The sequence below is a fragment of the Scatophagus argus genome, chromosome 1, assembly GCF_020382885.2.
Source record: "Scatophagus argus isolate fScaArg1 chromosome 1, fScaArg1.pri, whole genome shotgun sequence".
Lineage (NCBI taxonomy): Eukaryota > Metazoa > Chordata > Actinopteri > Scatophagidae > Scatophagus > Scatophagus argus.
In genome coordinates, this window is record NC_058493.1 from 6,765,688 (window position 1) to 6,791,733 (window position 26,046).

At 40.6% G+C, this 26,046-nt stretch overlaps 3 protein-coding genes across 4 annotated transcripts in view; all 3 read left to right on the top strand.

Annotated features, from left to right (window-relative positions):
* Nucleotides 1-9,623, top strand: part of LOC124069333 (synaptosomal-associated protein 25-A-like) — a 34,651-nt gene extending 25,028 nt beyond the window's left edge. The window contains exons 5-8 of one of the 2 annotated variants that reach the window (XM_046408540.1): nucleotides 1,786-1,903; nucleotides 5,148-5,267; nucleotides 7,480-7,624; nucleotides 8,225-9,623. In XM_046408540.1, the coding sequence (XP_046264496.1) occupies nucleotides 1,786-1,903; nucleotides 5,148-5,267; nucleotides 7,480-7,624; nucleotides 8,225-8,293 (452 nt within the window). In that variant the 3' untranslated portion in view covers nucleotides 8,294-9,623. Of the gene's footprint in view, nucleotides 1-1,785; nucleotides 1,904-2,125; nucleotides 2,244-5,147; nucleotides 5,268-7,479; nucleotides 7,625-8,224 lie in introns of both variants that reach the window. The other variant, XM_046408452.1, reaches the window with a different exon arrangement.
* A 2,552-nt stretch (nucleotides 9,624-12,175) lies between these two features.
* LOC124069514 (cytochrome c oxidase subunit 5A, mitochondrial-like) lies at nucleotides 12,176-15,599 on the top strand. Its single transcript, XM_046408773.1, has 5 exons — nucleotides 12,176-12,333; nucleotides 13,876-13,992; nucleotides 14,331-14,452; nucleotides 15,140-15,262; nucleotides 15,471-15,599. Exons 1-4 carry the CDS (start codon nucleotides 12,261-12,263, stop codon nucleotides 15,251-15,253), a joined length of 426 nt encoding a protein of 141 aa, XP_046264729.1. The 5' UTR covers nucleotides 12,176-12,260; the 3' UTR covers nucleotides 15,254-15,262; nucleotides 15,471-15,599.
* A 516-nt stretch (nucleotides 15,600-16,115) lies between these two features.
* On the top strand, nucleotides 16,116-25,744 carry fam219b (family with sequence similarity 219 member B). The gene is made up of 6 exons (XM_046408659.1): nucleotides 16,116-16,356; nucleotides 17,330-17,438; nucleotides 18,931-19,024; nucleotides 19,114-19,191; nucleotides 19,510-19,561; nucleotides 23,143-25,744. The coding sequence occupies exons 1-6, from the start codon at nucleotides 16,282-16,284 to the stop codon at nucleotides 23,290-23,292; spliced, it is 558 nt and encodes a 185-aa protein (XP_046264615.1). The 5' UTR covers nucleotides 16,116-16,281; the 3' UTR covers nucleotides 23,293-25,744.
* Nucleotides 25,745-26,046: the final 302 nt, after the last annotated feature.

Genomic DNA, 26,046 nt, shown 5'->3' on the forward strand with positions numbered 1-26,046 from the left:
ATTCATCTCCTGACAATGACTGAAGTGAAAAAACTGAAAATATAATACTAATATGACACAGATCAGATCTGGCCTTTTTCACAGCAGACATCTTGACATGTCACTGTATGAAAAGCACAGGTGTAAATAATAAAAATAATGATGGTTGAATTTCATTTAACTGCTTCAGTGTCAGGGTCCTGATATTGTGCCCGTCTTAGAGGGACACTTCAACGGAACAGAAGCATCATTAATGCTGTTATGACACCTGTGCTTATCCTACTACAACAAGTGGAAATGTCTGATGAAACACGTGAAAAAGGATTGCTGCACTTGTTCCTCGTTGATTTGAGTCATTCTGCTTTCTAATTGGTTAAAGCTGTGACAGACTCCAGAAGAGGACGGAAGGCCTTCACTCTGTAATCCTCAGATGGAGGGGGAGAGGCAGGTTAAGTCTGGACTGGCCGTCCGAGGCTGAGGAGATAAACAATGCCTCCCCCTCTCTCTCACGTTCCTCCTCTACTCAATCCCTCAGTTTGCCTGGGATTACTGCTGGAGGCCATTTCGTTGTCGTGTGGAGCCCTTTGTTGGCAAACTCCACTGACACGTAGTAATGGATTTCTACCTTATGGTTAGCTGACAACATTCATCTTAATCCTTTTTCCTGAGCGTCTCTCTTTAGCTGTTAACATCTGTCTCTACTTCTCTCTGAAAAGTTTCTTCCAATATAGTTTATACTCAGTTTAAACTGCTCTGTTTTTAGAGACAGTAAGATGACAACAAAAGAGAGAGTTGTGTCAGACGAAAAGCATTAATGGAGTAAAAAAAATTAAAAAAAGAAGCAAATTGGAACAAAAGGATTTTTCTTAGCCATATTAGTTTTCTAGTAAGATGTTAGGGGTTTGCTCTGTATCTGTATTAACAGGGTTGACTGAATTTATTGTTCAACATTCCCAGTTCAGATGCTGCCATATTGTATTCTGGGCATGTCAGCCCCTCCTGTTGCTATAGATACATCAGCTTTCCGGGTTAAGAAACTGATTTTCTTTTTTTAATGTGACTCACCTCGACTCTGATAGCAGAGGTCTACTACTTATGCCAGGTTCATGACACAATTTCATCATTTTAATGCCAGACAAATCACCCAAGCAGAGTTTAACATAGAGATGAAATTCAACCAACAATCTGCTTCACTACAGCACTCCATGTTGTGCGGGGCCTCCTTACTTTGGAGGCTTTAGCAGAGCTGTAAGAAATACTGAGATTTTCTTTCACGACACATGCTGGTTTTGGATCAGAGTTGCTTGTTTCTATAGTTCTTGTATGAGTATAGTAAGATCATCTGCGCCTTCTGCACTGCAAATGTGACCAGTTAAAACTCAGGAGTCCTGGGAGACAAAAAAAGCCCCCTTTCCACCGATGCAGACTATTGTTATCCTGTCCTATGAGTGAGGATCTAACCCCGAATCAGAGCTTGTCATGTATCTGTGGTCATTTCAGTGAGGAAGCATTGGCCACCTCGTGCGCCCTAACAATGCTTTTCATCACATTCATGAAATACATACTCATCATTGTATCGCTTTGGACTGAGGTAGGAAACAAAGAGTAGTAATGGATGAAAACTAAATTTCATTTATTTTTTTAGTGTCAACAGAAATACCCAGCTACTATTAAAGCTTGTTGCCTGCTTTGCCTTCTGCATCTAGCCAAAACATCTTGCACTGTAGTGTAGAGTGCCCCTCCTCACCAAAAAAACTCAAACCAGTCACATTTATTTCACTACTCTCATGCCTTTGTCCTTACCAGAACAACTTGATCGTGTGGAAGAGGGCATGAACAAGGTGAACGCAGACCTGAAGGAGGCCGAGAAAGATTTAAAAGATTTAGGACAATGCTGTGGTCTGATATGCCCATGTATTAAAAAGTAGGTACCGGCCAGGAGCCTTGAGCTCTTGCCTGTCCAGTGCTGGTGGTGGTGATGTCTGATGTCTCTCTTGTCACAGTCAATGTCTTTTTTTGTCTCCTCTCCTTTGTTGCCCCTCTCTACTCCCCTCCCTTCCTTCCACCCACAACTTCTTCCTCCTCTCTTTTCTTCTCATGTGCTTTCGTTCTTTTGCTGGGAAAATGACAATGTGTTGGTAATCAGAGCAACTGGAGCGCATCGAGGAGGGGATGGACCAAATCAATAAGGACATGAAGGATGCAGAAAAGAATTTGAACAATCTAGGACAGTTCTGTGGTCTATGTTCATGTCCCTGTAACAAGTAGGTGCCGCCCATGTCACCTGACTGCATGTTTTCAGTGCCTGCCACTGCCTCTCTATCTGTCTGCCTGCTTCTGGTGTATAGAGCATGGTGAACCGTGGTGTTAGCAGTCAGGTCCATAACACACACTCGGAACAGGCACCAGCACTGCATGCGTGTGTGTGAGTGTGTTTGCTGAAGTTGACTTAAGATAAAGTGAAAGGTTGTGTGCAAGCATGAAAAACACACACACACACACACATTTGCACAACAGGTACAATGCCACTTTATTTGCTCTCCAGCCTCCATGGCTGCTGTCCTCAAAAGCCCTTCATTACACATTGGATGAGAGATTCTCTTCCAGCAGGGAGCAGCATCAGCAGGGATTTGGGCCACAGCATCCACCACCCCCGTAAACCCCACCCGAGCCCCCACCCGAACACCCTGCAGCACGATGCATCATGCTGTGTACCAAGTCCAAGTCCAACCAAAGAATAAATCAAGTAATTGGTTTCTACACCAAATGCCTCATTAGAATTCCATCTTTTTTCCTTCTTTTTGGGAAATAATTAACTTTGGGTTTTTATATACTTTACCATCAAATAATTGATTACATAGGAGTATATTAATTGTGGTGTTAAAACCATATACATAACATCACAGCTCAGTATATTACACAGCAGATACAGATAAATGCATGCTATTTCTAGACATGTTTAAGAGACCTAGTTATATTGTCCGGGTCTTCTGTGTACTCTAATTACAGATGCGAGGGTGGTGTTATTTCATCAATTACTAACAATAATCAATCATGTAAATGAAAATATGTTTTAAAACAATAACAGTAAAAAACAAAACAAAGTAGCTTAGCTTGCCAACTCTGGCACATGACCTTTGTTTTATGGGTTGTAATAATAGGATGCTTCAACTGGCCCCTGTCTTCCCTCAGAACGGTCACAAGGAAATATCATACAAGAGTGAGGCAAATGTGTTTTCTGAGCACACACCACATCCAGTGTTAGCATTTTAATATACAAGCTCTTGAATCCTATTTGTACTTTGACCACTTTGATATGAAGATGGATTCCCAATTTTGCCAGTTGGCCAGTTTTGCCAAACTCCTGTGTGATCTGTTCTCTGGCCTTCAACAGCCAAACTATGGCCACTGAGTCATGTCTGAGCGTACTATACTCTGGGACCAATACATGTACTGTATACAGTTGTCTCTCTCAGAGCTATAGAAGACACAAGTGGCTGACAAACCAAGAAATGAATGCCTATATTTGTGAAATAAATGGTTATTTTGCTTAATTTGTGCAGCAAGATGCTTCTCAGATATTCTTTAGGGAATTAATTAAGTGATGCTATAATGATTAATCAAATGCAGTACATGGATTATAGTGCTGTGTATATAAAGTCAGGCATTGGGGTGGGATTTGCAGTTTTTTTTACTTCTTGAGAAAAGGCTTAAACAATTTCAATTTTCTAGGTTAGATCTGACCTAGAACACTACATTTTAGTATTTAATTTTTCTTTCTCTTCACTGTGTACTACCACAGTTTGTAAAATTTTAACAACAGATAGTTCCTTTTTCCAAAACAGGGCTGAACAGGATCTTGACAGTAGCACATGTAACTAATCTCCTTTGTTTGCATCTCAGTCATCATTTCATAGGAGTTTGTGTGAGTTATTCTTTCTAAGAGTTACGACCCAATTTTGGATTCCATTTTTCGCTTTTGTGTAAAGGAATATTAGGTGTTTTCTTCATTTGGTCTATTTTGGTCCTGCTTCCATATGAGGTTGTTTTGGGTTCAGATCTTGTCTATTCTATAGCTCTTTGGTCCTCCCCATCATGAAACACTTGTTATGTAATCCTGTGGTTATGTCATGTGTTTCATTTTATCTAGACTCTTTATTTGGCAGCCTTGGGTCAAATAGCAGCAAGAAAATAATTCTTGCTGGTTATAAACCATCCGAAGCACCTGATGGGTGTGGTTTACCCCCTCAAGACAATCATGGCGTATACAGTAACTGTCTTTTATTGATAAGTGAACAGATTTTTCTTTTAAATAGCTTCAACCTTGTTCACTGTTATGTTGTCCTCAGTGGTGACTTCCACTCATCAGGTACTCCAAGCATAATTAAACAAATGCAAAGAACTACATTCGCTTAGTTGACTGTAAACAATGTATCATCATACACATTGATTCATCCAGATGGAATGAAGGGCTGATCAGAGCTACTGTCTTACTTAGTTTTGCATGCAAACTGATCACTGTTCACTTTGTTTTCTGGGATGGCTCTCTAACTGTCCGGCTTTCTTTTAATAGATACAGACTGATCCTGTTCCTCTTTACGTGTTTTCCTTTCCCATGTCAAACATTGTGAACTATGTTTCTGCCTTGCATGTCCTCTAACCCTGCATGTTTCTATGTATGTGTGTGTTTGTGTCTCTTTTGTCTGGAGTCTGGTTTATTATGTTCTGTGTTTGTGCTCTTCTGTATGTGCTTGTGGGAGACGGTTTCATGAGTCTTGAAAGGACCTTAACTTTCTGACACAAGCCACATGCTATATGACCTTATTGTGCTCAGATTCAATTGATCTGCATGTTAGATCAATTATTCACTAACAGACTGCAAATGCATGTATGTAAGTTTATCATACGTGGCTGCCATGTTGCTTTTAGTAGGCTAACTGACTTGATCATATTATGTAATGTCTTCTAAACAAACATATGTTTTTATAGTGAATCACTATAAAACATGTACTTATATATACATGCATGAACACATTCACACTGTATTGCATACATACACACAGTGTGACACATACTGACAAGCACACACACACACACACACACCCATACACACAGAAGCATGCAGTTAAATAGTTACACTTGCCCTGACTGAAATGTTTGTGTGGTAGGATTAAGGGCGGGGGCCAGGCGTGGGGAGGGAATCAGGATGGAGTGGTGAACAGCCAGCCAGGGGCTCGAGTGGTGGACGAACGTGAACAGATGGCCATCAGTGGGGGCTTCATCCGCAGGTAAGTGTGTTTGTGTGTGTAGTTGGCGTGCTAGCTTGTTTCTGTGTGTCTGCATAAATGCTTGTGTATGGTTGTTTGTGCGTGTGAGCATCTGAGACTGTTAGTTGACAACATAGACGACATATTTGTACATAACACTCCTCCTTGACTTTTCAAGAAACATTTTTAGTTTATGGACACTGTTGGTTGGCATAATCACAAGAAAATAATCAACACTGGAGCAAAAATTTTGGACATGGGACAGTTTCTCCTCTTAACGAAACGCCAATGTGCCTGAATGACTACGCCCATAGTTATGAAGTGCTTCGAGCGACAGATCCTGGCGCACCTAAACACCTGTCTCCCATCTACACTGGACTCCCATCAATTTGCCTACCACAGAAATAGGAGCACAGAGGATGCTGTCTGCACGGCGTTGCACTCTGTCCTCACACATCTAGAGAATAACAGCCCATATGCAAGAATGCCGTTCATGGACTTCAGCTCATTATTGTCATACCCTCCAAGTTAACAACCAAACTTCCAGGCGTCAACATTTCCCTCTGCAGCTGGATCCTGGACTTCCTGACCAACAGACCTCAGCACGTTAGGTCAGACAACACCTGCTCCTCCGCCATTACATTGAACACTGGCATACCACAGGGCTGTGTGCTGAGCCCATTTCTCTACTCCCTCTTCACCCATGACTGCAGGCCTGTGTATGGTTCCAACACCATCATCAAGTTTGCAGATGACACCACGATGATCGTCTTCATCAGTCACAACAAGGAGACAGCCTGCAGGACGGAGGTAAAGCATCTGGCATCACGGTGTGCTGACAATAACCAGCTCCTGGAGCTCATTGTGGACTTCAGGAGGAAGAGAGGTGGCACGCTTTTCCCCTTCCACATTAACAGGATGGCTGTCAAACATATCTCAAGCTTCAAGTTCCTGGGGATCCACATTTTTGAGGACCTGTTCTAGTCCTCCAACACCTCCAGCACTGAAGAAAAAACATCTCTCTTCAGTAATCCTAGTGATCTTCTATTGTTGTGCCACTGAGAACATCTTGACCAGCTGTATCACAGTGAACTGGTGTGTGAACTGCTCTGTCTCAGACCACAAGGCTTTGCAGTGGGTGGTGAAGGCTGCTCAATGCATCACAAGGTCTCCACTTTGGGCCATTGAGGACATACAGAGGACACAATTTCCTCTTTCCCAGCTCATAATCTGTTTGTCCTCCTGCCTTCTGGGAGGTGGTTCAGGAGCATCCAGACCAAGGCCAGCAGATTTAGTAATTTTTTCTGTTTCCTGCCAGGAATGATTGTAATACATTTTCCCACCTGCACTACTGAAATGTTTACATGCACCTACAGTAAATGGTGTGGCTTATCTCGCAATATCCTATGAACAATTTAGTGTTTACTGTACATACTACCAGTCTATTATTCTTATTATAATTTTTAATCCAGAGCCACTTATATACTGTACAACTGTAAATATCATGGTACATACTGTACACCCCTGTATATATCCATCTGTAAATTTGACCATATTTACTGACCTCATAATGTTCATATCAATTGTATATACCATCTGTAAAAAATCCATAGCAATAACCTTACACTGTACATACATGCACTTGCTGATTATTGCACTTCAGGTTAGATGCTAAATGCATCGAGTTGAATCTTATCTAATCTAAACTTTGTAATTTGGATAAATGTTCGAAATCTAAAAAGGTAAAAGTATACATAAAAAAGCTTAGATTAGAGGTGAATTCATGTTAATGTGGTGTGAATTCAAATTTATTAATCATTACATGACCCACAGGAAGGGTCCCAACCCTGGGACCCCTGGGAGCCAAGCTAAGTAATACTGTGACATACTGTGTGATTAAATTTCTTATTCTTGCTGAGGTCTTGCACTTCTCTCGCAGATTGATGTAAAGTGATATCTGTGGTATTGAATGTTCGGACAGCCCCAAAAGTGTCTGAGAAAAAGCAAGTAGTGTGATAGATTGATTTGAACCAGAATACCGTATCATTTTATCCTTACATAACACAATATTTGAATTCCAGGGATACTGTTATTTATTTGTTCAGGACTTTATTTAAAACACACTTTGTCAGCACCTAGTGCACTGTATTGTACTGCTGTGTGAGGCTGTAATAGATTAGAGAATAGTTGCTAGGCCCTAATCAGTCCTTCTTCCTCCTCCTGTGTGCTCCAGGGTAACAGACGACGCTAGGGAGAATGAGATGGATGAGAACCTGGAGCAGGTGGGTGGGATCATTGGCAATCTGCGTCACATGGCCCTGGACATGGGCCAGGAGATCGACACCCAGAACCGCCAGATCGATAGGATCATGGAGAAGGTACTGTACCATGAGCACTGCCGTGGGGGACTCTAATTGGTGAAATAGGGTGCTTTATTTCTAGATAACTGCATGAGAACTTTGATGTAGTTCCCTCTTCACCACTCTAATTCAGACTTACTGATGAAAACAAGTCAGTTTCAGTTGTTGCCAGGTGCAGCCTCTCATTGTTGGTAGAGTAGCAAAGTGATGGTGCCAACAGAGTTTACAATTAGAAGTGTGATGCTCCAAAATCTTGGTAATATTGTACTGCTTATGGAACTCCAGTATACAAAGAATCAAGGAGAAAACATGCTTTTGTTGTATTTCTGAAACAAGATAATTATGAGTTTGGAAAGGGCAAATGATTTTCGAGGGTTCTTTGCGAAATAACCATTTACTGTATAGGCCTATTTTGGTAATGCTAGGAGAAGGTAAGGAAACCTACAGGGGGAATATGGCCGATGAAACATGCTAACTTCAACTTACTAGCTGAGCTTATCACCCTGCGCATTCATGAAAAAATGCACCAGGATGAAATCAACCAGAATTTTCCTTTAGAAAACTCATCCCCACCCATTCACATTGGGTTTTTTAACAGCCGGTGCCTCTCTATTTCAGGCTGATTCCAACAAGACCAGGATTGATGAGGCCAACCAGCGTGCTACAAAGATGTTGGGCAGTGGCTAAACTGCAGCGAAAAAGTGCTTTCATCCCCATTTAACCCCAATCACCCAAAAATAACATCACCAACCAGACCCAGCCCCCAACACCAACGCCCAGCGCCCACTTCCTATGCTCGACAGCAGGCGCTGCAACATCATGCTTTTATTGTGATACTTGTAGAGGTTTGCACACATACACATATCATGCACATATCTGCCCCCTGCCCATCACTCCGCTGTGTCCCTCTTCTTGTTGTCATTGTTGTTCTGTGTTGTCCCTCTTTTGATTTTGTTAAGAAATAATGGTTGTCACACATCGTCAACTCAGTCTCTCTCTACATTGTACAGAGTGTTTCTTTAATGGCTTCATTGATCCAGATCATTTGTCCTGTATTCTTTGTCACTTTTTTTTAAGTCTGTGTGTAACATAAACTGTATGTACACCTTGTTCCCAGATGTCCTTCCTCCATGTCAGTATTCTGGTCTTGTCCTTGTAAGGACTGTGTATCCATCAGTTAAGATGTTGTGATGCTACATGATAAGGCCACATTGATTTGCTGTGAATATAGTGAACATACAAACTTCACAGCTTGTAACCCAGGCCACTGTATAAATACAAAGTCATTTATTGTAGACATGGAGCCGCTCAGATCTTAACAACACAGTAGACAGTGGATACTCATTTAAGTCCCCATAAGTATGGATGAAAACAGGACTTATTGATCTTGACCATTTGTGTATTTTAAAATACTGATGGAACAGTATTAACAATTTGATGCTATTGATTGTGTAATGTTAACTTTTTCCTCAGGGACCTAAATCTGACCATTCAAAAGAAAGGGTTGAATGTTTAATTGGTTTGCTGTTATTCATGAAAACTTTACCATAGGGCTCAGAGTCTATGCCAAAATTTGCATTTGGTTGTGGTCTGAACAGCATTTTTGTTTAAGCACAAGAAACATATTGGGTATTAACCACAACAGCTAACATTGTGATGGTGAGAAAGTTACAGTGGGGGTAAACAACCAAACATCACATACCAGGCCAGACTGCTTTTGCCCACAATTCAACCCCAGCAATATCAAGTAACGTATTAAGTGTGTTATGCATGTCCATCCACTGCTAGAAGACACTGAATAATTCATTTATCCAGGCAAAAATATCTTAACATGGCAACCGCATGCTACACATGTAGGCCACGCAGAGGAGAGGCCCATATTTATCTGCAATAGTGCCACTCGTTTTGTTTCATGTCTCTTTACCTTTCCAGACTGTGACCACCACTGTAAATTAATACCTTGGAAAATGCCAGTAAAACCATCATAACTGTAGAACCAAACTGAGCTGCCTTTCTATTTTTTATGACTTTCAATACTGACTTGAGTCATGGTGCTGTGTAACTCAGCACGTACAATACCTAAAACTACAACTAGCATTTTGGACACCCAAACCAAAAGAGATAACAAGGGAGTTTAAAAAAATGGACTGAATGCAGTAGAAGAGAGTTTGCTGGGGAGAAAATCTCAGTACTGCAGTGGTGAAGAAATGACGCTGGACCCCCAGTACTGACCCGAGATATCCCGACACTATCTGTCTGTTATGGAACTTATGGAGAATGTTCATTCTTGGCAGTCCCAGAATAGATGATAAGGGAAGGACTAAACATTTACTCCATTGGTGAAATAACCAAAACAGGACAGTGTTATGCACAGAGTCAAGATTTGCCCAGTGAGTGTCCAATCATCTGCTACTGTCAAGGCCTTGGTATGGGCTGCCTCTCCAGCTGCCTCCGGGGGGAGACGCCGGAGTTTTGACGTGACCCAGGTCACCCTGTACTCTTAAGGGTGAGAACTTAAAAGAATCCCCTTACAGAGTTCACAATACAACATGCATACATTTGTATTAAAGTAATGTAGACACCAGAAGAATTATTTTATTCTGAAATGTGGTTTTCTTTTCTGGCACTTTGAGAACCACAAAATACCATCACATTTTATTATATTCAAGAGAAGAAAGACATTTCTACAGCTGATATCTCCAAAACTCAGCATCCCACACAAAAAACAATCTATTTGGATAAACAGCACTACAGGTAAGAAGAGAAATATGTGTTTTTCATTTCAGGGTGAACTGTCTCTTTAATTATGTATGAAATCTTCTGACCTTTGGTAGGATCAACACATGAAATTCTTTCACTGATACAAACAGGTGATAGTTGTTGGGAGACTTCAATATTCATCTCCCACATAGTTATATGGCCTAGCTTTATATAAGAAAAAAAGAGACATTATTCACCCTATGAAGACTGTAGGGAGGTGAGAGGTCAGAGAGCTTATCCTAATGACTCATAGGTTGTTCTAAAACTGGAGCTAAATGGCTGACACATGCAGTGATAACACACATTTAAAGAACTGGTGAGTAACATGGAAAGTATGGAAGAAAATGCGAGATGGGCACAATGGAGAGAGGAAGAGACGGAGAGACAGAGAAGGAAAGATGTGCAGCAGCACATTAAACTAATGGACATCCACTGTGGTGCCCTGGGCTTAGGGCGGATTAAAGTTTACCACGTCACTAAGAACGCTGACACACTCACACACACACAAACTTGAATCAGCAAAGATACACACAACAGGGTAATCCGCAATACCTTGGTTATGTCCGTTACATGTTTGCCAAGTGTTTACATACACACAAAGTCAAATAAAATGGATGTATGTTATCATCCATGTTATCAACATTAAAAAAACTCTACATGTGCGATGATTTGTGATTTTCTCAAGGATTTTTAACCCCCTACAATAATGCATGAATTTGTGAGTTCTTCCTCTCCTCACACGCATTTATGCTAAAAGTTATTTGCTCCTGGATCAGTAAATAACACACATGGTTCTACTCTCACAACTCTCTACTCTAGTGTGTATTTTTAAATCAAGAGCTCCTTCTGCTGGTAAGTTAAGGCCATGCACTGAATTTCATTTAGTTGGGCAGTGATGTTAAAGGAGCATTCCAATTTTATGCACGATGTTCAGTTCTATCATCACAAGGAGAACTGTACAGCCTGTGAAAACAACTGTATAATGTCCATTGTGACTCTGGAGCAGCTGTGTGACGTCTGAGAAAAAAAAACTGATGTCATCGACCTCGACACTTCAAGTTATGTAACATTACCTTGCACCACACACCTGGAATTTTGAGTTTACTGAAAATCGCCATCAAGAGAAATTTATGAATTCAGTGTTGTGGGTGCATGGCACATACTATAACACAAAGACTCAAATATAAATATTTTGGAATAAGCTTAGTCCTCAGGATGCTGTTATTACCTTTACCTTGGATCATAACAAAATTATAGTTGCTGCACCAAACCCCTTGCTGGAGACACCTTTTTAGCAATGTGATGTAAATTCAGTAACTGGACTTTCATGAATAATTACAGATGTCTAATATTTGTTGGAAACTGTCTTGAGGCTATGTCAGGGCAACCAATTATGGTCAAGGCCTGTCTGACCCACAGTCATGATCAGTGCTATTAAGAAACAGATAGACTTACCATGGCACAATGTAACGTTTTTGCAAAGATAGTGACTTTCCATTTTATTCCTTCATAAATCTGTACTTACTGCATTTTCATGTAAATACACATTCGTGGTACTTCTGTTGAATTGAGAAAAAAAAATCACTGGAGTAAACAGATGAATTAACAGAGAAGCATTGACATCATAAAGTGTCATAAAGTACATTATCTTTATGAGATTTTGATTTTCCAAACGAAAACATTTTACTCACTTCCAGCATGATCAGAGCATGGCTGTGCAGTAATGAAGCTCCGGCTCTGAGTAGTACGTGTGCAAGGAACGGACCTATCAGCAGCTTTGACGTAGAGTTTTCGGCTATCTCCGTTAGTCATGTGACCTCCGTCGTCCTCGTCGTGTCTGTCCGTCCAGTCTCTCTTTTTAGCACACAGAAAGGTTAGCATTAACTGCGGTACAATGTTGGGAGCTGTGTTCCGACTGTCAGCCACAGGGGCCCGGAGTCTGGTCCGGTCACGAGCCTGCTACTCAGGTAGGACTCTCAGCTTTGTACCTGTCGTGAAATTTAAAATAAAAAACCAAACTCTGTGATAGAGATGAGCTCACTCGGCTCGCTGGCTAGCTTAGCTACTACTGTGTGTGTGTGTATACATATGTAAAAGCTAGCTTAGGGTGACATTGACTTATTTTTATGGTTAGCGGTCCTTGTGCCATTGAGCTGAGTATTTTCCCATATTTCCACCATTCATAAAGTGCTTTAAATGTGGAGGCGCGAAATAAATTTTAGCAAAAAAGTCACGACCTTGTGATGACCCTCCTTAGTTAGTTCAGGAGTGTCAGTGGCCGCAGTGTATACGCAGCTGACATCGAGACTTGGTTATCTCTAACTCTGACTTTGTATTTTATAATATATTTGGCAATGTATTTTAAATTTACATGCGATTCACTATAGAAATTAGTAGTGTAGCTTGTGACCTGTGTTGAAGCTAATGTTCTCCTTTATGAACTGTCTTAAACTTCCGTAGTTAGGCTTGCTGTATATGGGCATCTACGTTACAGCTGATACGGTGCAATCTGCACTTGTTAATTTCGAGGAAATCGTTTGAATATTTTTATTTTTAAAATGTGATTAGAATAAGAGTGTTTTTAGTGCCAATTAGAGTTGCACAGAGCTGATATGGGATATTTTGTGCGACGTGTGTGTTGGGATATCGTGCTATTACGTTGTTTTTGTGTGAGATGGTTGAAAAAGATGTTTAACTTTTTCATACTTTTACATATTTTATACGGGTTCCCTGTTTAAATTTTAAGTTTCTGAATTAGAGGCAGAGTGAAAGTCAAACATACCTCATAGCACGTTTATACACCTATTATTACATGGCTAAGTGCATAATTAGCCACTACTTTGCAGTCTGTCTTCCACGTAATACAGACACCATCTCCATCTTGTGATTAAGCTATGAAAGAGGAACTGCACACATGCATTTAAGTTTTAACATGTCACCGTGGTATTGTCTGAGTAGATTGTGCTGCAGTATTGTGGTTTCCTTTCTTAAGAACATTTATCACATGCAGTGTTTTGTAGAAAGGACTGTTTTCCATGCAGTGTTGTCTCAGTTAAGTTTTGACTCGCCCACTGGCAGTCATAGTGCTACTTCATGAATACAACAGCCACCCTGTTCTACCATTTGGCTCTTTTAAGTCGATGTGAGATTGTCATCATGTCAGTTTGAGTCCATTAATTTCACATTTCTATTTAGATATTCAACTCTCCTTTTTTTTATTACTTACAGTAAGTGCCTGGGCAAATTCAGAATCATATTGACTTGCTTAATAAAAGAATCACTCATTTAAATTACCATTTGGCCAGTTTTAGAACTTGTCGTGTCGTGTGTTTGGTGTGTTTTTTTTTTTTCTATTATTGAATAACAAAACAGGCCTTGTTGAAAAACGTTTATTCATTTCCCCATTGCATATACTTGTATTTTATAAATGTACATGTAAGTTATTGAAATTTATATTGTCACGTTTAAACATTTAAAATAAATCTTTATGTCTCCCTCATGTTTTCCAGCTCCACTGGCCTCCAGAGGTTATTCCCATGGCAAGGTGGAGACAGACGAAGAGTTCGATGCCCGCTGGGTCACTTACTTCAGCAAGCCTGACATAGATGCTTGGGAAATGAAGAAAGGTGACTTTGTTGACAGTTTGCTTTTCATATTGTGATGATGTGTCCTCGTCCCATTGTTCCTAGTTTGGTTATTGCTGTGGTCCCAGTTTGGTTTAATTTAGAACTCATGACAAAAGCTTGTACCGTAGTCAAAATCAGACGTAGGGAAAGTACATTTGGCATAATTGTTTAGTACTGGTGTTTGATTCCTACTAGAACCACCTATGGTAAAACCAAGTGTCGTGTGCGTTTAACAGTCAGTCTCAAAATCAATATTTTTTTTTCTCAGTTATAGTTTGTCCTTGCTCTTATTATTATTGCTCATCCTTAGGACTTTTTCCATTAATTTTACTCTAAAGGCATAAACACACTGATTGGGTATGACCTGGTACCTGAGCCCAAAATCTTGGATTCAGCACTGAGGGCCTGCCGAAGACTGAATGACATGGCCAGTGCCATCCGTATCCTTGAGGCTGTTAAGGTAAGCAACCATCCCTTCATGGGTTCACTTAAGGCCTTTACTTGAGAGGAGAAGTGCAACTCCTAGCAGACCCATAGTTTGAATGTCGATTTCTTAAATTACCAGAAGAGAAGAGTTTGTCTTTGTCAGGATATAGACCTCTATACCCAATGACACAAGATGGATAGGTTTCTACTTCCTCCCACTGTACAAAAATGAAGCACAAATATCTTGCATACAAGTGCTGCCACCTTGCCCCGGATGACATCATTTGCAACCAGTCTGTGCAGTAGTGATCAAGTGGTAGAGCAAAGCAAGGCGAGAAGCTCAGCTGTCAATCATGACACTTCACCACCTTTTTAGAGCAAAAATGATATATTAAACCAAACATATTAGAAAAATGAACACTTGAACATACAGCAATGCAACAAGCAATACCTGAAATGACAGAAACTTTATACATTATATACTTTGAGTTTTTAGTGTGGTCCAGGTCCCATCTGGAGGGTGAGGGGTTTATAACCTATGTAAGAGCCTGCCACCAGGGGGCGATCAAGATGTTTTTGGGGTAGCTGACATGCTGACAATCTTTATGTGCTGTCAGTGTCTGAGACAAATCATTATTTAACTGCTCACTGCCAAGCTTGCAAGTATTGCCTATGATATAATGTTCCTCGTTTGTTGTTAATGCTTTTTTGCATTTTGCAGGACAAAGCGGGCCCCCACAAAGACATCTACCCCTATGTCATCCAAGAGCTGAAACCTACCCTGTCAGAACTCGGCATCTCAACACCAGAAGAGCTGGGCATTGACAAGTTATAGACTATCAAGGTGGAACTGCACTATACCATACTAGTACATTTTATGTGAAAAGATGATATGGCTTTAGAAAGAGACTTGCTTTAGGCTTAAACACTAATGCTGTACAGTGCTGTCTCAAAGCCTGCATGTGTGTGCTGAAATGTACAGTACCTTGTGAGTTATATAACATGTTACTTGCTTGAAACTGAAAGTATCTTTTTCTCCCCTCTTTCTTCAGGTTATTTGGTACATCAAGAGATGAGAGCTCCTGATTCTCTCCTGTCAAATATGTCTATATTGTTGATTAAATCCATGCAGTCCTATTGTGTACAAAATGGTGGACCTATTAAAGAAAGCCAATAATTGACAATGTTTCTGTGGGTTATTTGGAATGGGTGAATGGGTGTTGTCAGTGCTTATCACAAATCAGCATTAATGTTGATGATCAAAACTGTAGTATAGTACAGTGTCAGAGTTGGACTCTGTGGAAGTAGACAGGTTGGGGGAAGATTTACCTGTGGACGTCAACAGTGTATGGAAAACTTAGCTAGAGTTACAACCCAAAGATTCACAAAACAAAATTTGAGGTTAAGGAAACAGCTCCTCATTGAGACAGTAGTTTTTTCCCCACTGAGCTGTAATCCATCAGGATGCCTTTATCAGCACATCATATTTTAACCAACTTCCCTTCTTTTATAAGTTGACTTTTTAATTAAGATTATTTCTTTAATACATTTTTTGTCATCTGTTGATGAGGAAAAAATTGTTATACAAAAACTGCTCAAAAGCAAACACTTAAATATCGTATTGGACAACATGTCTCAGATACTTTATTCCCCCAAAAATGTTAGCGACACAGAGTTTTATTTTGGCATTCTTTGCTTTTCCCGGAAGTAGTAAGAAACCTGTCACTGCTAGCAAAGAAGCATAGCTAGTGAAAAGAAGTGCCTGTACTGTCTGCTCCTGAGGAAAACAACAGAGTCCTGTGCCAGCAGGACAGCTGTCATCATGGCCGTGTTGTGGTGTAAACTGTGACAACTAACGCCAAGATGATGAACGACATCATAGAGGAACCGGAGAAAGACAGTTTACTGGAAACGCAGCCGGAGCGACAAGTTATGTCGGTAATGTCAGCTAAAGCTAGTATGGCTAACACTAGCTTGCTAACACATACCGGGAGGCTAGCTGTCTATCATAGCCTGTGATTTTGGACAGCTGTTTAGAAGAGACATGCTTTGAAATTGGTGACGAGAGGGTAATATTTTCGGTCGTTAGACGTTGCCAAGTTTGAATGTGAATGATGTCGAGTAACATGAAAGGGGCTTATAAACACGGAAAATTGATTAGCATTATCGCTTCCTGTTAACCGAAGAGACTGCTGGGAAAATTGGGAAATTTACTAATTTCAAAATTTTATCTGGTGGGTGGAATTTGGAGGTTTACCTCAGGAAACGGCCTTTGCATAATTTATGAATAGATGAGATTTCCCTACAAGAGACAAACAGTATGTTAAGCTGATGCATGCTGAATATCTCAATACTTTTTAAGACATTCCTTTTTTTTGTCATGTCATCAAACTGTTACAGTTTGTCAGTTATAATATCAACAATAATATCATTCAATTCATATTTGGTTACACATATTTAGACCGATCAGCCGCAACATTAATACCACTGACACACAGACAGGTGAAGATGTGTATATACATATGTATATATAAATATACATACAGTATGTATACACCCCCCCCCGGAGGTGGTGTGTGTCTTCCTTAAGCTCAGGCCCTCTAACAGAGGCCTGGGAATTTGAAGGTTCTGTGCAGTATCTTGACTGTTCCTAGGACTGCACTCTTCTGGACAGAGACCACTGATGTTGCACCTGGAACCTGTTGGAGCCTCTCTTCCAGTTAGGGGGTCACAGCCCCCAGTGCCCTGATAATAACTGACACCATTGTTGCTTTTATTCTCCACAACTTTTCTAGCTCCTCTTTCAGCCCTTGGTATTTTTCGTGCTTATCTATTATTGTCTTGCCGCTGCTAACTTGGACACCATACAAGAATGTGAAATAAAGAGTATCCTTAATTTTTGCAACCTCAGGGACCCAGTACTGGCACAAGACCTAAGACTGCTGATGGGGGAATCAGGCCTGTTGAGAAAAGAGGACCTTACATCATGTCCAGAGCTCCGGCAATCCATCTCAAACTACGTAAGCATTTTCTTGGCTCATCATCAAAAATAACATAAACAGTTCGAAGCCTCTTGTTACATCAGGCATCTTTTCACAATTGTTATTTTTACAAGTTCAGCTGTGGTTCATGCTGTTGTACTGTTGTAGTCAAAATGGTCAAAATAGTCAAAATAAAGTGTGCTGAAAGTGCAGCTAGCAGGACTGCAGTGCCTGAGTCATATGACACTGATGAGAGATGAGTTAGCCACAGTTTCTCACAGTCTGTGCAAATACAAAGTAGCCCACAAGCCAGCTTTTCATAATGTAGCTCACTGCATACATCCTTTGCATCTAAGGTCCTGATATCAGGGATTAGTTCATAGGCATCATGCCTTTCATGCATAGAGCAGTTTTAAATTAATATAATATTTATTCAATACATTGTTCACAGTTCCTCCAGGACAACTTTTCAGCTTGGCAATTTTTTTCACTTTAATCATTGTGATATCTCTCTTTTAAGTGGACCAGAATGTCTAAAAATTTCTGCACTAAATGCTGCTGAATGGTTGGTGATTATAATTTTGGTATTCATTCAGCATCTGTTGACTGTAAGCTACAAATTTTGCATGAAGCTCAGCAAGAGTAGTGGTCATGGAGGATTTCCGCACAGTGAAGAGATGATGTTGAATTTTGTGCATGGTTAAGCAATAGTAGTCTGAATCTGTCATGTGAGATGCATTGCAAAAGACACATGACATCTTTTACGGTCTTTAATATACTTTAATGTTAAATAAATCACCTTTTAAATAAACAAAAAAAACTTAATTGGAAAGAAGAAGTGGCCAGGTTATGTAATTTAAAATTAAAATTGAATTCATCAGTTTGGCCTCTCCACACCAATTTACAGTCTTGATTGAATCTGTAGCCCTTGGACATCATAACACCTGCCTTTGGCCTGTGCTCAGTATCATCTCAAACTAGAAAGTTGGTCGTAAGTCACAGAAAAATTGATGATTGACTTGTGTTTTATTTTATTTGAAATAAATTTTCTGAAGCTTGGAAAGTCATCCTTATGTCTGTTGATATTCCTAGTAAGAGGGTATTGATAGGATCAATGTGCAAACACATCCCAGCAGGTGTGGAGAAAGTTTTAAGTCCTGTTTTAAAATGACAACAAGCTTTTACATTTTTTACATATTTACATAGGTATTGACTAGACTTCTTTCTCCAGTAAAAAATTTAGGCCACTCAGAAACAAAAATGACTACACAAGCATATTAGCAATCAGTTGAACTAAACTGTTGTAAGTCTTTTGAAAAAAAGCCTTTACCTCTGTGTAGAAATAATGTTGTCATAGAGTTTTCAATTGCATAACAGTGCTGTCGCTTCTCAAAGGACTTCCACTTGCTGAGAACTTTTGTAGGAAGCTCAAGACATGGTGTTATTAGCACACAACTTGTTTTGCGACCTTTGCTTTGACAGTCATCGAGTCAGTCCAAGTCAACACCAACATGTCTCTTATTATTCACAGAGAAACACAGGGAGATGGCGAGGAAAGCACTGAAGAAGAAAGCCCTCTCACCGGGAGCTCCAGTGATGCACCAGCCCAGACAAGGCGCTAAGAGGTAAGGAAGGAAGAAAGCTATTTTTTGTGGTGTCCATGTTATGCAGGGTAAGAGATGTTTTGTTTTATAATTTCTGGTTTTCCTATTAGGACAGTGAAGTATAACAAGGGCTACACTGCTTTGAGCCAGCATGCTGAGGAGAGTTTGGTTGCGCTGGACTCAGACAGGTAAGATTACACATTCATTCACAGATTCGTGCCGTTTTGCTGATAGTACATGCACAACTTCATCAGAATCTGTCAATAAAATATGTTCAAATGGAAAAACATTTTTTTAATTTCAGTTCGTCTTTCAAAGAATGTTATGAGAAGCTATCAACTGTAATTACAGAATAATGAGTGACATGCAATTTCTAAGTTTAATTAGTTTTGCACTGTAACCATAGAATCGTCTCACCAGGACAATTACCAGATCCATTCAGAATTTGGGCATTTTTCCAGCTTTTGCCATCCTAAATGCAGAACATGTCCTACTTCTCCCCACAGTGATGAAGAGATTGATTTTGAGCAGTATTCCTCTGGATACTCTTCAGCTGAGGTGAGTTAGCTCTATGGGACCTTCTTCAGATGCTCTTACATAAAGAATCTTAGTTAGCACACAGTCTAACTGGGTTGTTGGCTGTGTGGGCGTGTAAAAACCAGTTTTCCCCTCATCTTGTCCTTTTATCATTGTGACTTCTGTGCATTCTTGCACTTATGTATTAGCTCGTCTTGTCAGGTCAGCACACAGTTGGAAATGTGACCTGTCACCTTGCAAAATCGTCTCAGTGCAAATATTGAGTACCTACGGACAAAAAAAGAAAGCTATCCGCATAGTAAAAAATAAAAACTTTTTTTCACGGAGAGTTTTTCACGGAAAGGTTGCACCACCAAATAAATCACATTTTTCATTTTGTGTAGTTTCGATTCGTTTTCTTCTTTGGGGGCAGCAGTCTCAGTAGGGAAACCTGGACCGTTCTCTCCCCGTTCACTTCCACCAGCTCGTCCAGGAGGGATACCAAGATATTCCCTGGCGAGACCAGAGATATAATCTCTGCATCGTGTCCTGGGTCTGCTCTGGGGCTGCGCTGGGGCCTCCTCCTGAATGGACATGCCCGAAACACCTCCCCAGGGAGACGCCCAGTAGGGATCCTGGCCAGATACCTGAACCACCTCAACTGGCTTGTCTTAATGCTTAGGAGCAGCAGCTCTACTCTGAGCCCCTCCCAGATTCCAAGCTCCTCACCCTGTCCCTAAGGTTGAGCGCAGCCATGTTGAAGAGGAAACTCATTTCAGCCACTTGTATTCACGATCTTGTTCTTTCAGTCACTACCTACAGCTCATGACAACTGGTGAGGGTTGAGGCGTAGATTGACCAGTAAACTGAGAGCTTTGGCTTTCGGCTCAGCTTTCTCTTCACCACAACATACCGGTACAGTGTCCACATCACAGTAAATCAGACCTGGGCACAAAGGGCCGGTGTGGCTGCGGGTTTTTGCTCCAACCAACCAAGAGCACACAGTTTGACCAATCAACTGTCTGAAGACTGAGATCAGTTGATTAAATGAGTCAAGTCTGGTGTGCTGCTGCTTGGTTGGAAAGAAAACCTGCAGCCACACCGGCCCTTTGTGGAACAGTTTGCCCAGGTCTGCAGTAAATGCTGCCCCGATCCGCTCCTGCTCCATTTTACCTTCACTCATGAGCAAGACCACAAGATCCTTGAACTCCTCCACTTGGGGCAGAAACTCTCACCTGACCTGGAGTGAGCAATCCACCCTTTTCCTGCAGAGAACCATAAGTCACAGTTTTCAAACAGTGAATAGGTAATGGGTTAAAAGGAACTGCTTTGTCTCAAAGTGCAAGTGCTTTAAGCAGATCAAACGTTAGCTAATGAGGCCATATCTTATCTGTGTTAGCATGCATTCATACGTATTTTAGGATCAGTATCTGTTGGGTGCCTGTGTATGAGTGCATGTGCAACCAAATGCTCATGCTTGCATACACAACCCTCAGGAAGAGAAAGAAATCGGTCACAAAGATGGAAAAATCTGGCTGGGTGATGCATTCAGTTGCTGTACCATTTCGCTCTCACAGAATGGAATGCTCAAGAACAACCGGACCTACAAGGCTTCACTGACACTGTCCTCCTCTGTAAGGATAATGTCACAGTTGAGCAGCACATCTGTGTTTGTCCCAAAGCAGAAGCCCTGAATGACAAGTGAAATTCAGTCATTCCAGAGAGACTCTGCCTTAAGGACGGGTGATAAGGCCCATACAGCTCTATGAGAGTGAACCCGAGGAGAGGCATTAAAGGGTTGTTGTTTGACAGGATCACTTATCAAACAACAGCCTCGCTGACAGAGAAATCATTTTTATGCCTGCTTTGTGACAACAAGACCCCTCACAGTCACACACAGTCACATGCACACACACACACACACACACACCCACACCCACACCCACACCCACACCCACACCCACACCCACATTCACACTCACTCACTCTCCAGGAGCATCAAGTGAGTCTTGTGTTCAGGTCTGTGAACACGAGGAATGCTGCTGAGCCTGATGGAGTACTTGGAAAATTACTCAAACCTGTGCCGACCAGCTCTCAGCAGTCTTTACCAAAATCTTTTAACATCTCCCTGACACACGCCACAGTACCACCCTCAGTCTCTCAAGTAGACTACCATAATCCCTGTTCCCACAGCTTCCAACCCCACTAACCTCAGCAACTACAGGCCTATCGCATTAACACCAGTGGTTGCAAAATATTTTGAGAGACTCACGTTACACCACATCAAAGCTTGCCTCGCTCCTGCCTTCGATCCCTATCATTTCACATGCAAAGCGAACAGATCAACAGACGATGCCATCTCCACAGCCCTCCACAATGCTGTCAGCCATCTGGAACTCCCAGGGACCTCAGTAAGGATGTTCTTCATTGATTAAAGTTTGGCCTTTAACACGATCATCCCTGACATCCTCATAGGAAAGCTAGCTGCCCTGGATTTCCCCGAGCCACTCTCAACACCAAAAAAAAAAAAAAATGAAGGAGGTGGTCGTTGACCTGCCCTTCTCCACATCAGTGGTGACTGTGTGGAGAGGGTCTCCACCTTTTAAATTCCACCTCTTGGACAGGAAACACCACAGCAAAGGAGAGAAAGGCCCAGCAGCAACCCCTCTTCCTGAGAGTACGCAGAAGGAATAGACTGGAGGAGGAACTGCTGGTGACTTTCTATTGCTCCACCATTGAGAGCGTGCTGGCGTACTCCGTCACAGTGTGGTGCGCTGGCTGCACAGCAGCTGACAAAGAACAAGCTGCAGAGAGTGATGAGGTCAGTCGACAAGACAGTCGGCTGCCTTCTCCCCTCCCTTGATGACATCACCCACTCTCGATGTCTCTCCAGGACCAGAAAGATCCTGTCTGACCACCTCCACCCCGGACACCACCTGCGCATCCTGGAAAGAAAAGGAAATACGGGACTATCAAAAGCAGAACAAACAGACTGAAAAACAGCTTTTATCCGTGGACTATGAGGTCTAACTTTCCTCACGTCTTACCGACATGTACGATAATATCCAACATGTGCAATAAATTCACTATCTCATTATTGTTTTTATTAATATGATTGAAATAATACGTACTTGAGTTTAATTTATTCTTGTTTTTGTTAGTTGTTCTTGTTTCTTTTTTTATTTAATGCACCTTCAGCTGTGGCTCTCTTAGATTCACTGTATAGGTGACTGCAACAACAATAAAATCTTATCTCTTAGATAATGAGTACCTCTGTTTGATTTAAATGTCCAAGTGCCTTAGAACAATATCGCTGAGCTCATAATGTGAGAATCCTTATTTCCATAGTAGCTGTGCAACTGTGGCTTGAAAGCATCTCATTTGTTTCATGTTTGTTCACGGTTTTTGAATATCACATTATAAACTGTATTTTGATGACAAATTAACGGTCAAATGTAGAGAACAGAAAACATGTAATTTAGGACCATAAAGAACATCTTTCTTATTATTATTGTCCTCTGCATTTTAGATGAGTTGTTTTTGCTCAGTTACAGAGCAAGAAGGGAGAGTGATTTGTCTTTCAGGTTGTGTGCATTAGTAACATCTTTCTCTTTGCTGTCCAGGTCCATCCTGATTTAAGCAGGCAGCTGCTTCAGGACGGCTACCGTCTGGATGAGATCCCCGATGATGAGGATCTGGACCTGATTCCACCCAAAGCCATGGGTTCCTCTGTGTGCTGCTGCTCTGAGGGCCCGTCATGCTCCATGCAGTGATGTCGGTGCTGTGACTTAACTGAGGCTTGGCTCCAGTTCCTGTCCCTGACTTTAGTCATTGGTGCCTCAGGCCTTCTTTCTAACCCAGGACCACTGCTATGCTGCCTGAGGACTTCCAGCTCTGAAGCCAAACTCCTGTTCATGCAGGATTGTGTGCACCGAGAACACACACTAAGACGCAGATAGACATAAGAACAAGCCTTATCCACTGTGACCCTAAAGCCTGACGTATTTTTTTATTTTTCTTCTTTTTATAGAACTACATGAAATGTTATCTATGACACTGCTCCAGATGGAGCAGACCCAGTGGAGAGCCGGTTGCTGTCTTTTCTGTTCTGGTGAACAGGTTTGCAGCCCTCCAAGCATGACTTGCATACGTGTGTGGTGTATTGCATTTAATGTTCTGGTCCTTGGGCAAATTATCACATGACCATTGACACATAGACATTCCCTGGTGTCTGTTGCATTAACTGTTTTTTTTTTTCTTTTATATTTTGTCTGTCCCAAAAAATAACTTTTGAGGGTTTTTTTTTCCTTTCTTTTCAAAATGAAATGACCACCACTTGGGAAAGAATATGACTCCTATTCTGACAAAAATAACAACTACTGGAATATTTTTTATTATGAAGCAGAGCACCGAATTGAAATAGAGCGATTGAGCGTAGACCGTAAGCCCAGCCCAGGATTATGTTCTGGTGGTTCCTTATTTTTCTGCTTTGTGTCTGAGAAGGCAGAGTTCATAACATCATTTAGCAAACTGCTACATACCAAGAAGGCCTCAGTCATCCTTTGCCTGCAAAAGATATACTGGGAGAGAAAGATATAAGGAAAAGTTTCTACAGATTTATCCTGTTTGAAAGAATGATACTTACACTTACCAAATGATACACTACTACATATGGCACATAATGTACGCAGGTGAGTTACCTAAGTGCTTTGATAGACAAACCAGTGTTGTTAGACTTTATTAGATTGAACATTCCAATCTGTGTTTTGCAGTAATAAGTTTCATTCCATAAACCAGTATTCACCACATTTAAAGAAGCTGTTGCAAACACATCGCATGCATAAAAACAACATATATTCCATATCCCTGTCATCTGAACACATCTGTTCATGTGGATAAAAATGTATATGTTCAAATTTCAGAATAGATTTACTGTTTTTTGACACCCCCCCCCCCCCCAAACAAATCAGATCTGTCCATGATCTGATGTACTGGTAACTCTCCGACACATTAGTGTGTGTGGACATCAGATTTGAGTTGCATCATTTTGGTTATTTATTTATTTATTTACTTATTAGTACATTGATGGGGACACTAGAAATATTTACCAGAATAGGTTCAAACTTGAACTATATTTACAGAAGGGTTATTTGTCTGCCTTTGTTATTTGTAAAATGTATTTACATCCATGAATTTAGCTGTGTTGCAACTATTTTCTGTTTGTGTAATGATGGGCTTGTTGTGACCTTCACAAGAGTGTGCTGAAAGCGGCAGTCCTTGATCTACAAAAAGTAGGTCCTTTTTCACTTTAAAAATGTACATTTTCACTTATGTTACAGTTTGGGTCATATTTCATCATAAATTGTTGCTGTTTATTTTGAAACTGAATTAACTAAAAATCAGCATCAGAGCAAGTGACAGTGATCACTTTTCTCTCTGGAGTGTGTGAGTGTGCACTTAGAAAGTGACTTGCCTTTCACATGCATTTGTAAAAATAAAATTAAAATCTCACAAATTAGTGCATAGAGGTTTTAAGTCGGGATAAATATATGACTGCTGTTTTACTTAATACACACCATGCTGTTATTTCTCATGCTCTTGTTGTGGTTGTTAAATACATGGTATAGCAGCCCACTTGACTACTACAGCATAAAGAAGTTGAGGACTGGAAATGGTGTGACATTTTATGCAAGTAAAAGTAGGAAACTTAAATTGTACTTCACAATCTGGATCAGTCCACAAATTCATATTCAGGAAGGTGATTTTGTTAAAACCTTTGCAATGAAGATGCCAGGTGAAAAAAAAAACAAAAAAACATTAAAATGAGTAATGTAGACTGTCTTCCCCACAGCACTCCGTGGTTGTAATGTGGGTGATTTGGGAATAAAAGCTGATTTCTACCATTACACTAAAGTGTGTGGTAAATGCTTTAAAACATCTGAATTTAAAGTGTATGGACCATCTGACCCTGGCTCTGCATGATGTTTTTATGTCCACTAATACTGCACTAAACACCAGTGGTCAGTAGCAGGTACACTTGACTCACCTGTACTATGCAACTATTAGGACAATCTGCTTGTTATAAAACATTGTGACAATATGGTGTCATTGAGTGGTAAATGCAATAATCTAGTTATTTTATGATGGTCAATACTGGTCTTTTTTTGTTTTATTGTACTGTTTATTGGTTTACATTATTAAATAAAACTCTTATCTGTACGTTCACGTGAACGACTATGATTATACTTATCAAGAATCATTTCCGGTTGTGCTTGTGAAAATGTTTATCTTTGATTATGGGATGCGAATGAGTTTTATGATGATGGTTGATTAAAAAAAACAACATTTAAACATGTAGTCGTCGCTTCCACAAGGGGGCAGCGTGGAGCTTTGCTGCATTCTCCATGCATTACATGATTATGTTTGTAATACTTAAAGACACCAGTGCAATTTGACTTTTAAATAAATGAGTAAAAAACAAATCACTGACGAAACAATAATTATTGTATATACATATGTAGAACTCT

Bases quoted from the DNA above. Each gene is read 5' to 3' on its own strand.
- LOC124069514 (XM_046408773.1), top strand. From the start codon at position 12,261: ATGTTGGGAGCTGTGTTCCGACTGTCAGCCACAGGGGCCCGGAGTCTG. The intron at 12,334-13,875 runs GTAGGACTCTCA...CATGTTTTCCAG, and splicing joins GTCACGAGCCTGCTACTCAG to CTCCACTGGCCTCCAGAGGT. The intron at 13,993-14,330 runs GTGACTTTGTTG...TTTACTCTAAAG, and splicing joins TGCTTGGGAAATGAAGAAAG to GCATAAACACACTGATTGGG.
- fam219b (XM_046408659.1), top strand. From the start codon at position 16,282: ATGATGAACGACATCATAGAGGAACCGGAGAAAGACAGTTTACTGGAA. The intron at 16,357-17,329 runs GTAATGTCAGCT...TTGCAACCTCAG, and splicing joins CGGAGCGACAAGTTATGTCG to GGACCCAGTACTGGCACAAG. The intron at 17,439-18,930 runs GTAAGCATTTTC...TATTATTCACAG, and splicing joins GGCAATCCATCTCAAACTAC to AGAAACACAGGGAGATGGCG.